The sequence below is a fragment of the Phoenix dactylifera genome, chromosome 15 (genome assembly GCF_009389715.1).
Source record: "Phoenix dactylifera cultivar Barhee BC4 chromosome 15, palm_55x_up_171113_PBpolish2nd_filt_p, whole genome shotgun sequence".
Taxonomy (NCBI): domain Eukaryota; kingdom Viridiplantae; phylum Streptophyta; class Magnoliopsida; order Arecales; family Arecaceae; genus Phoenix; species Phoenix dactylifera.
In genome coordinates, this window is record NC_052406.1 from 1,258,247 (window position 1) to 1,270,954 (window position 12,708).

The 12,708-nt window shown below is 37.9% G+C and overlaps 1 protein-coding gene and 1 pseudogene across 1 annotated transcript; one reads left to right on the forward strand and one right to left on the reverse strand.

Annotated features, from left to right (window-relative positions):
- The first annotated feature begins 1,306 nt into the window (after positions 1-1,306).
- Positions 1,307-5,420, forward strand: LOC103719787 (annotated as a pseudogene).
- A 3,407-nt stretch (positions 5,421-8,827) lies between these two features.
- On the reverse strand, positions 8,828-11,886 carry LOC103719786. Its single transcript, XM_008809180.4, has 3 exons — positions 11,640-11,886; positions 9,569-9,804; positions 8,828-9,471 (listed from the first exon to the last, which is right to left on the reverse strand). Exons 2-3 carry the CDS (start codon positions 9,647-9,649, stop codon positions 8,917-8,919), a joined length of 636 nt encoding a protein of 211 aa, XP_008807402.2. The 5' UTR covers positions 9,650-9,804; positions 11,640-11,886; the 3' UTR covers positions 8,828-8,916.
- Positions 11,887-12,708: the final 822 nt, after the last annotated feature.

Here is a 12,708-nt window from a genome sequence, read left to right on the forward strand (position 1 = left end):
GAATCTACAACCAGGAGAAGCAAACAATGCCCTGCGTCCCTCTCAGCTATTTGGCTGTTCATGCTTTGAGTGAAGCAGCTTAGTGATCTGGACCCCTTCATGAATGGCTATTTTTACGCTGATTATGTTTCTAATCAGTTATCAGATCAGGTGGCAGAGCAATCTCTCTCGTTCTTTCTTTTTTCGTTTTTATATATAGAATGGAAGGATCATCCTATTCCTATTCGTTGAAGTGCCGTGCCATGTAGGAGGTCATTTGGTCTGCGGCATGATTGATGTGAACGGCAAGGAGTACAGCGCAATTCTTCATTATCCTCCAGATATCCAGCACCGGAGGGTTCTACTCTGCTCTAGGAACCGAGATGTTGTAAATTTATCTGCCACCGATGGCAATAGAATTGGAGAAGCAAAATGGTGCACAGCATGAGGAGGCCTTTCCACAGTGTACCTCGGCCGGTGGCCGCAGAGACCATATGAACTGGCCTTGGCAACGTGATTCTTGTTGCCATTTTTCTTCTCTCTTCCTTCATGTTAGATGCGGGTGATGCAGTTGAGATGCTTCTAATGAATGAATGACGGGGCTTCAATCTTTTACATCCAAAGAAAAAAGTTAAAATACCAAGATAGTTAGGCTTCGTAATCTATCCACGGCTTCGTAGCCACCTTGCTAAGATAAAGAAACTGACAGCGTGCTCTCAGCAGTGTTATGTTGGGATAATGTTGGGGTAATGCCCCTCAAATAAAATTATTGTACCAAAAGATTTCAGCTGTCGCAGCCACCCAAAAAATTTGGCTGGAAGGTATTATTTACATTTCTTAGTCTTGTATAAGTATCTAAAATCTTCTTGGCGAATAATCAATATGGAATTAAATACATGCCCACACAGGTCCTCACATACTTCCTCCGTCCAAAATTTCTTTGGTGAATAATCGATGTGGAACTACACACATGCATGCATGGGTCCTTACATACTTTTCTCATTCAAATTTCGACATCCTCGTCAGGTTAAGAGTTTAAATCCATTCAAATCTAATTACAAGCACCATAATATGTCTGGTTAGCCTCCATGAATTCATGCTATAGTGTTTTCTAGTTTACATAGTCTATGTCCCGAATTTGTTATGATACTATTTCTCATAACTTAGAATCTCACTTAAAAAAAATAGTTAAAAGATATTTTTTAATTTTTTTAATTCTATGTAAATGCTTAAGATCTTCCAGTGATTAACCGATGGGCTAAACACACGGACCTCACAGTCTTAGTATACGAGAGGGATTGATCACCTCCAGACCAAACAAAATAATAGGGAAACAAACATGTGAGGAACAGAAGCAGACCCGTGCTTTAGGGGTTGCCTACTTGCCTTAAACCTTCACCATATCCTTTTATACCTCCTCTCTTCTTCTTCTTCTACTATTGCACCCTTGTTCGCAACATGGTGGAGACATGGTCGAGATAAAGAAGAGGAAGAGGAAGAAGAACGAGGAAGAGAAAAGTGGTAAGCCTCTGGAGCCACAGGAATGCTGGGGGTTGATCCTGAAACTGCACCACCATCTGCTGCCATCTCTAAAAAGAAACAGCTGCTCTCCACTGCTATGAAGAGAACCAGTGAATGGTCTTGTTTCTTTTCCTGCTATATATTCCATTGGGCCTCTCTCCCAGTTCATTATACTCATTTGCGAACTCTTAATATTTTTTCTGCGTCTTTCTTTGTTAGAAAAAGCTTCTCTATGAGAGAAATGTTTAGTAATCAATGAAGAGGATTTCTTTGTTTGATTGGTTTGTTGAAAAAAATGTACTTTTTCTCTCTTCAATCCTTTTCTGTTTTCCTTAATTTGCTTTACGTGTTCCATTTGGGTTTTCATACGATTTCTGCACGACGTTTTTTCATTCTTTCATTCATTTTTTTTTTCTGGAGCTAGAGAGATGAAGGGTGTTTATGATAAATGGAAAGGCAATTGATGAAAAGGTTTTTCTTTGTACTTGTGATATTCATAGGATACTCTCCCAGGAGATCCCCAGTGATATCACCGTCCATGCTGGAGGTGCCACTTTCGCCTTACACAAGGTAATTCAAAACCAAGGTGCCAAAAAATATAGAACTTCGAAAGAAAATCTTATTGTTTGATCCTTAGCTATTCATGCAAAGATTGGTCATTGGAGATCTATAGAGAGTCCTTTTCATGAAATATCTCAGAGATCCAAAGAGGCACAGATGGTTTATTTATCACCAAATAGAGATGAATCCTGTCAACACATGGAACTTCAAATAAATGGAATTGAATAGCCCCTATTCACTCTCCATAGTTCATGTAGATTTAAGTACATGAGATAAAGAAAGTTAGATATATTCCATGATCATAAAAAAAGATTCAATTTAAACTCATTCCATGGTGCATGGAAGTTCGCCTTTTTAGCTTTTCTTATTCAGCTTCATCCCCCAATCAAATTCCAATTCTTATATACTGCAAACTTTCCATGCAGTTCCCTCTGATCTCCAAGTGTGGTTACATAAGGAGGCTGGTGTCTGAAGCCAATGACTCAAACATCTCACCTATTGAAATCCCGGATGTTCCTGGAGGTGCTGAAGCATTCGGATTTGCAGCAAAGTTTTGTTATGGAATAAATTTTGAGATCACAACGGAGAACATTGCTATGCTTCGATGTGTTGCGGAGTACTTAGAAATGACAGAGGATTATGCATTTGGAAACCTTGTGAGCAGAACAGAGGTCTACTTGGAGGAAGTAGCATTGATGAGCCTTTTAGGTGCAGTCACTGTCTTACACAAATCGGAGGAACTTCTTCCCATGGCTGAGAAGGTTAAATTAGTAAGCAGGTGCATTGATGCGGTAGCATATATAGTCTGCAAGGATAGCCATATATGTATATCCTCAAGGACTGAAAACAGCCATGAGAGCTTGTATTCAGGATTACAACCTAAGGCAATCTTGGATTGGTGGGCAGAGGAGTTGGCAGTTTTGAGGATTGATACCTTTCAAAGAGTTCTCATGGCAATGAAAGCTAGAGGCTTCAAACAGTATGCTCTTGGACCAGTAATTATGCTCTATGCACAAAAGTCTCTGTGAGGTTTGGTGAGCCAAAATCCTTGCATGGCTGCTTCTCTATTAATTTTTATTTTGTACTACAAACATCACAATCTGCCGATGGTACCAAGGAAAAATTTATTGGTTTAATGAGACTGAATTGCTTATGCCAAATCTAATATATAAATGATAGGTCCAATTCTCCTTATGCCATACAGGGTGGCATGACTTCCTTAGAAGAACTCTCTCTCTGTTTGTTTTTTTTTTTGAGTGAATGTGGAGGAAGTAAGATACTTCACCCGATTTATTAATGAAAGACCTTAATCATCAAAATCAGATTTCTGCTGCTTTCTTATGTTCGCAACATTAAATTTACCTTAAGGAACCCATTTTCTTGTTACTGGCAAGATAAAACCAATGTGATTAATTCATACTTGCAAATAAACTTGAATGTGACCTTACATATTTCTGTTTGCAACATGTTATTTTATATAAATTCAATAGTTTTACGCAGGACATATTTGGAAGGAGGAGGAAGAAAATCGAGCCAAAAAAAGAGCATGAGAAAAGGGTGGCGCTGGAGACAATTGTCAGCCTTTTGCCAAGAGAAACGAATGCGACATCGGTCAGCTTTCTCTCTATGCTTCTAAGAGCAGCAATATATCTCGAGACGACAGTGGCTTGCCGGTTTGATCTGGAGAAGAGAATGGGCTTGCAATTGGAGAAGGCAGTATTGGACGATCTATTGATCCCTTCATTTTCCTACAATGGTGATACCAACTTTGACGTTGAGACAGTTCGGAGGATCTTTACAAACTACCTTGAACATGAGGTAGATGGAAGCCACTTCGGTTATGACATGGATGATGGCTATGCTTCTTCACTTCCTAGTGACATGGAGAGGGTCGGAAGGCTAATGGAAAGCTCCTTGCGGAGATCGCTTCTGATCACAACTTGACCATTGCAAGGTTCATAAGCCTTGCTGAACTTGTTCCAGAACAAGCAAGGGTCACTGAAGATGGAATGTACAAAGCAATTGATATATACTTGAAGGTGCTGTTCCTTTTGCTCTTAAAAAGTGATCTTTCTTATTGTTCTTGAGGACCATTTTTTTTCTAATACCTTTTCTTTTTCGAAGAATAATGGCCTTGAACAAATGTTGTGCGAGAGATTATACCCATCTGACTTATGGGAACACCTCACAAGCTTTGAGCCTGAAACCTCCTCCAAATGGAAGGGTGCAACTGCTGGGCCAAAATCCGGTTTTGCCCAAGTTCTGTTAAATAAGCTTATGGTCATGTTCTTCAGTACACTGATTCTGACCTTCACATCTTCTGTATTTTGTTTTTGATCTTCATCATAATTCTTTAATAGTGACATTTCCATCTGCTAATTATCTCACATACGATAGCCAGATCTTTGTTAAATTTATTTTACGTGAAGGCATTGATCAAATAAATTTATGATCACAGCACGCATCATTTAGTTGGAGTCCTCTTCTAAATTTTATACATGAACAGCAAACTTATGCTCCATTATAAGTTGTGTATTTTTTGTATCTTTTTCATTTATTGCCGCTAATGCTGAACTTACAGGCTCATCCATCTTTGAGTGACCTGGAAAGGAGAAAAGTTTGCAGCTTCATGGACTGCCAGAAGCTCTCAAGAGAGGCCTGTGCCCATGTAGCTCGGAATGATAGGCTTCCGGTGCCGATCGTTGTTCAGGTGCTTTATTATGAGCAGCAACGCCTTAGAGATGTTATGAGTGGAAACTTGATTGGTGGAGAATCTCCTGCTCTATCCCAGAAAGCAACTTCATATGGTATTGGATATCACAATGCGCCTGATGAGCTCTTGCGCTTGCGAAGAGAAAATGATGACCTGAAACTGGAATTGGTCAGATTGCGAATGCAGTTAAAAGAAATTGAAAAGTCTTCAGGAAATATAGCTGCTGCAGACAAGCTTCCATTGCTAAAGAACTCGTTCATTCATTCTATATCGAAGAAACTTGGACGCCTTTACCACTTCATGCATTCTGACACTGCAAAACTTCTCTCTGACAAAACCAGGAGAAAGCCATCCAAAGCCCAGAGGCATTCAATCTCTTGATACATGACTCTGGTTAAAAGTGAATATGCTGCACTTCTTTAAAACTTAGGGGCTTCACTAGAAAAAAAGTCATTTTTGCTTTGGGTTAAGGTTGCATGTAAGAGTCATCTGTTTTGTCTCTTCTTTCATGTAAATATCATATAAATTATCTTTAATCCTTCACTAGATGCAATGGTGTAAAGAAAATGTAAAATAATTTTCTGGAAGTATGTTAATGTTTATTGTTGTATGTACATAAGCAAATGAAATAATTTTCTTGATATTATCCTGCATATTTGCTCTGAGATTAGAAACTTAAGTTTTCTTTAAATAAATTTTAACACAGCTTGAGTTGTTCTTCTTCGTTCTCATTTAAACAATGATTTGACATTTTCTGGAGTTTTACAAATAAATTAGCATCAAGACAAGACTACAGAAGGAAACAATTTAGATATTACCTTGTGTTTACTTGGGATGAATGATCGGTAAACAAAAAACCATTTCAGGAATCTGCACTATTGTTGAATGACCTTACACCAAATGTCCCCCTGGACACAAAAAGCAATCAGTGACATGGAAACATTCTCAAATACCTTGGTCAGTTTTCCCCCTTGAATAGAAGGGAGGGGAAGCCCCATATGAGTATACTGAACATTAATATTTTATAAGTCAATAGAATGTGAATTTAAGGAATCATCAGCAATTAGGATAACTGTATTTTCTAAATTATGGGGAAAAAAATCATCAACTGCTTTGGACAAATTCTTTCATTGAGCATGTATCTTTAAAAATTTCTTGTTCAAAATTTGACATGCACCACTTGTCTTTGTCCTGTATCCTACTGCAAATTAATTGTGTTGCAGTTTCCAGCTAGCTAGTCATTTGACATAAATGTTATTTCCATGAAGATGAGGCTTTGTGTTGGACATGACTATCCTAATGTCTCTGAAGGGCTAAAAAATTTTGGGATCGATTATTCTAGATCCAATTAACATTTCATTATACTAAAATACATTACAGATTTAGAAGCTTCATAGCTTGCCATTTTAACATGTGTTGTACAAAGAATCATATCAGATACAGAGTTAGTGAAGAAACTTCATTTATAAGTTGCATTAAAAAAATTGCATGCGACACTATTGCTTTGATGTATTGCTAGTTCAACAACAACGAGAAGTCCGAGGTTCTTCTAAATGATACATGTACTGAAGGTTAGACATTTTCTGAAAAAAATAAGAACTCTTTGGACAGAGGTCAGTTCTGTACTCTAGAATACTTGGGGACCTCATAATACCAGACTGAAGCGGCACTATGTATGCGATGTGATTGTTTCGGTGTTTTGTTGGAGTGTGTGGCTAGAAAGGAAGGGGAGAATATTGAGAAGTCAAGCTAAATTTGTTACTGATGTTAAGAACAGCATTATGGCAGTGTGTTTATCTTTTGATTAGCATGTTTGAGGCATTCTAAGTTCTTTATTTATATATGACTTTATCATAAACAGAGTAAAATTTCAAGTTTAATTCTCTCTACCTAATCTCGCAATTGTTACTGTCATCACTCATCTGTGCCCGTATTCCCATCTGACCAAGCATAATTTTGGTTGACCAGAAAATCCCTGATCGACAATGCTGAGCAAGTATTGTCTTTATATAGAACTCTTAAGCATTAAGTTTTCCATATAGTCGAATTCAAAGGAAACCAGTTTGCCTTCTTTGATGATTTTTTTTGCTTCCTGCTCTTGGCGAGCGAGGTGCTTACTCTTCCTGATTTGCATTATTTAAGATAATGGATTTTCTTTTTGATGAAAAAAAGTGGGAACGCCACTGTCCATTCTGGATATTTTATGCTTAACATGCATCTTCTATAATTCACTATTCTCTTCTTCTAGAAAAATTAGGATGCTTTAGCCTTTCCTTGCAATAGACCAAAATTTTCATGTTTCCTAAGCTTTTATGTTCACCCACACAGTCTTCCCAAAGACAGCATATAATCTTCAGGAGGTTCTATGATATATATTATTAGTGTTTAATTTTTATTTTTCTCAATAGGTTATATTCGATATTTTTTCCTTTCAGTAACTTTTTTTTTCAGTAATTTGTTATACTAACTCATCCCTCATTATATATCATGGGGAAAACATGATCTTTCTAGATCATTATGTGGTCACTTGTTAGGTGATCTTTAACATCCCTTCGTCCTAATGATTTTAATTAATGATCTTTTGCTGCGTAAATCTTTATGAAGACCAACTTTTGGTCAGTAAAGATTATACAACTCCACTATTTTAACAGCCTTGTCAAATCAATCTACCTTGTTTATGCAGTACAAGATCCAGGATACTTATCAAGGACAAAGACAATAGCGAACCACCAAGGATATTTCTAATATAATCTTAGTCTTTAAAAAGTTGCCTTTGGTGCTTTATTTCCTAATTTTCTTGAGAGTGACGATTCCTTCTCCTAGTTAAGGCTACTTATGTAATTACATGTGTAGTAGGGGTTGTTGGAAATTTACCTGCACCTGTTATAAGAGCTTAAAGCAAACAAGTATTTGTCATGGAGAAAGCTCATACGAAATGATGCAAGTCACCTGTACAAGGAATAGCCAAAAGAATCTTTCAACCAGTAAAGCAATGCAGCTTGTACAGGCTCTGCAGTCTAATAGTCATATGTGATAAGATGTGTAGAACCACTGCCATGCAAAGAGAAAATTGACCTTTTCTTTATGGGCCAACTGGGGAAGGGAACCGAGTGTTTTAAGTATGAATCAGAAAATCAACTGTTTATATCTTCGTATATACTTTTGTACCATGCTGATGCACCACCCTTACCAGAATATGGTAGTTCCACGTCGAGTTCAATTTAACCAGGGATGGTCTTTTCATAATTATCCATTTGTGCTATTATTATTTGAAAGATTCAGAACGAATTACTTTGATTTAGGAGGATATATATATATATATATAATTAACTTTATTATATTTCAGTTACAGAATCTTAATGATCCGCCTCATACTTCATCTATATTGCATCATATTGTGCAACTTTGGCACAACGGATTATCATGTTTTCCTTTCATTATAGCTACCATGTATTCCCCTGAAAAAGAAGAAGTTAGCATACATATTGAGCAATGAAAGTATTTGCAGTAAATCAAATCACTCCAGTTAGCTAAAATGCAAAGGGTTTCTGTTTCATCTTCCCATGCTCTAGTTTTTCTTAGGCTGAATCATCTCCCAACTGTATCCCTTACCATCAGATTTCCACCACTAATTTGTCATCCTCGTCTGCTCTTTTTGACTGTTTGATTGTTTACAATCCATCCTTTGCGGTTGATGGCAAATACCGTCCATAGATCAGCATAAACAATTTGCAGGAATTATGCTCATCTTTTGTTGATACATGGTGTTGGGTTGAAGACAATGAGAAGTACTGTAAGATGTGGGTTCATGTCAAAGTTTTCATAAACTTATCCAAAGCTCAATCTGCCATGCTGAGATTTAACCGTTGCCGTCATTATTAACAGTCCCATCTTCACATGATGTTGTTGTTTAACTTGTCAAACGCATTGCTTAGTCCAAGCATGCAATGTGTCTGTGTTTTAAATTATTTGTGGCTCCTGTTTGCCCTTTTGTTTTATTGTGAATCCAGCTCATGGTCCTAAAACTAATCAGATAATTTCACATCTAGCAGATATTACAAATTTGTCAGCAAGGAACATGATAATACCATGAGATTCTGTTCAACAGCTACAACGATATGGACCATTGCAATCTAAGAAGGCTATGATGCCATGTCAAGACTCAAGCATTGGAAGAGCCAAGGAGGCTGTTTCAGGCGATCCTCCCTCATTCTTCCTTCCACATTAAAGCAGCTCTTGGTCTCATCTGGAAACCTCATGGATATGTCTGGCACATGAAATAGTCCCCACTCCTGTCTGTTCAATTTCACCACAGCTGACTCGCTTGAAGACGAAGAAAAGCATGCTCCAGAATCTGAAGTAAATGATGTCTCTTCTTTCTTCCTTCGGCTTCTGCTGCTTCCGATGGCCAGCGTCAGCTCTAAGTCGCTTTCTTCTTCAACCTCTAGCATGACATCTCCATCATCCCTTCCAATGCACTCTACTGCTGGGAGTCCCAGATCGAGTGTCTGATAAGGCTTCCACTGACATATGTAACTACCATAACATGATTGATTTGTACCTCTCTCATTCTCTACATTTCTTCTCTCAAGACCGGGTCGGTTTTGTGTGAATGCCTGCTGTCTCTTCAGCTCCACATTCTTCATGTCTCTCATCAACAGCTTCTGGACTCGGTACAGACGGTGAAGCTCATGTACCTGAACCAGTCATAAGGACATGGCTAAGAATCTCCTGAAACTTTGAAGTGATGGGCATAAAGGAAAAAGAGGAGAATTTGACAATGATTCTCATTACCTGGTGTCTGAAGGTTTTTTCCTGCTTCAACATAGCTGTCTTCATGCATTCTTTGTCATACTGTTTCAGATTTCTCTCCATTGGTCTTTGCAAATCAGCTAGGATAGATCAATGCAAATTGTTCTGCTGGTTACTTGCAATGACATGGAAAAAGATCCACAGACTTGCTTATTTTTTCCTCACTCTTCCTTGAATTTGAGTGTCTGTTTTATTTTGTTGCCAATTTGGTCTACTCCCTGCACATAGCCACATTCTGGATTCAGTCCTTCTAATGATCAATTGGTCAGTGAAGAAGTTAACTTGGCAGCTAACATAATAAAAGGGGCACTACTGTGTGAAAGTATTAGACATTCCAAGTAAAGGATTGATGTAAAATTTAAAGGCAGCAAAACATCATAATGCACCTGCATTAAATGTGTCTTTTGAGAATACCACTTGCTATATGTCTATATCTTTGTATCAATAAAATATTCTAGTGTTGTTTTCTATTCTAACGAGGCCTTCTTTGTGTTCTTTTTCTTTTTTTTGGAATTTTTGTTCTCTAAAGTTCTTTCACTTTTTATATTATGTGATATATGATAATCATTGACAAAGAAACCCACTTTCGTTGGAAAAAAAGGATAGTATGATTATCATATGATATTGCCAGCTGAATGTTGAATATAGTTCTGTTCATCATGGCCTTAACCATGTCTAGGACTTGATATGTTGGATAATTTCCTTTCATGAAAATGCCTGCTTAAGTGGTGCCAAGAGCACTATTCCAAGGTACATCATATTCAGTACAATTCCAATCTCTAGAGCCCTCCTTTTCTTTTGGATCTCGGTGATGATAATTATTGTCATGTGGATTCTGTGGATCTTCTCAAAAAAAAAAAGAAAAGTGGATTCTGTGGAGCATGAAGATCTTTATTTGCTGTGGTTTGCCATGTTGACTACTTGTCTTTGCACAAAAATGTTTTGTCTTCAAGTTGAAACTGAGTTCATAACAAACTCTGTTTGAGATTGCATAATTCTTTAACAATTTTTTTCCTTAGATTCCGAAATTTGTCTTTGAATTTGTGCTCATGATGATTAAAATGTTGAATCAATGAGACAAGGGGGGAATTTCCATTGCAATCTCCAAGAAACTAGATCAGCTGGCAATAACATCAGTAAGCATGGAGTTGATGGAAAGTTCTTCGAGGAAATTTTGATTTAACCAATCCATGTTAGACAACTCATGTCTATATCAACTACCTAATGTTCAAACTCATTAACTTTGATTTGCAAGACATTCGGTCAGATCTTAAAGGGACAGGTCACCTAACAACTAATTTTTTAACTTCATATCAGGCCTCTCTTACTAAAATTTGTATTTTTCAGGAAATTGACATCATCTCTTAGAGGCTTGATGTTAATTCCAGGGTCTAAGTTCCTGAATGTCAAAGATCATATCTTGATATCCTACATAAAATAATCTCTTCAGATATCAAATGAAGAATTCCCCCATGAAGCCAGCTTAGAACCTCACCCATTCACAAGACCAGAGAGGAGTATTTCTTGGTTAATCTGACGAGATGTTTCACTGCAAAATCTCTTCATGAAATGGAAAAAATTAAGCAAAGAATGAGCACACATACATGTGGAGAAACAAATTCAGAATTATACAACTGTAGACAAGTACTCTGTGTTATCTAGATGACACTAGCAAACTTCTAAAACAGCTGAAGTATTTAAATGGGTTACAATTGTGATCCAGTATAGCGGTGCATAAAATGATTCTAAAAACAATTAAAAGGAACAACTTTGTAACAAGATTCCATGGCAGACAACCTTCTGCTCTCTTGTGGAAGCTTTAGACAATTTGACATGAATACATGCTGTGATATATGCAAATTTATTTTCAACACAATCTTTTATGAACCACCATGACAATAACTTAAAAACAGTAAGAGCTAAGTATCTTCATGCAACCTTGCAAAGATGCAGCTAGGATGACCATGAAAAGAGAAAGACAGGAGAGAACAATCTGAAAGATAGCTCATGACCAGTGGAAGGAGCAAGAGAGAAGGTAAGGAGGGATCCTCACCTCTGAAATTCTATCAGCTGAAGTCTTGAGCTATGAGAAAAGAGAGGCGCAGAGGTGCAACCATGGAAAGGATTACTCTCCTCATCTCATACCACCCTTAGACCACAGTTTCCTTTGGACAAAACATCAACTCCACATACCCAAACTGTTGAGGCAGGAGGAAGATTTAAGATTCTCTTCACAGACTCTCACCAGAATATTTTAGTGGGCTCTCAAGCATGCCAAACAAATCCCAGTCCCTTGGCCAATGCAGTTCGAGTATATGTGGGGAAAGATGCCCCCAGACACTGCCAACAAGGGACAGTATTAGAATAAGGAGACCCACTTATTATATATTTCTTGGAAAATTATGGAGCACTACTCTAAAAGAATCATTAAACAGACAGCTAAACCTGCCATGGTAGATCACATGTGCCCTGGAACTCTATGATCATCACCAATTGTCTCAACTTATATATTGTTGTCTAAATGTCTTGAGTGTAAACAACACATCATATGATGATTGTGATAGACAAATACAATAGAGGGATAGATGGATGATGGGATATGCAACAACTCAGGGCCTCACCCAAAATGGCTAGCTGGAAGATATTATTTGGGTTCCTTGATCCTGTATAAGTACCCAAGATCTATCCAGCAAATAACCGATGTGGAACAAACACACGCCCGCACGGGTCCTCACATACTCCTCCCGTTCAAGCCCTGACGTCTTCGTCAGGCTAAGGGTTCAAATTTATTCAAATCCATTCACAAACACCACGATCGGCCCATGGTCAGTTTCAATGAATCTGTACTGCAGTATCTCCTAGTCCACATAGGTTATAGGCTGGATCCGCTCTGATACCATTTGTAACAATCCAGGACCTCACCCAAAATAGCTAGCCGGAAGGTATTATATGGGTTCCTTGATCCTGTATAAGTACCCAAGATCTATCCAGCGAATAACCGATGTAGGACTAAACACACGCCCGCACGGGTCCTCACAGGATATGTTGTGAGTCTTATACATGGGAATAGTTTGTCTGGCTCATCAGTTTATAAGGGTACCTAGTACATACACTCTTGTACA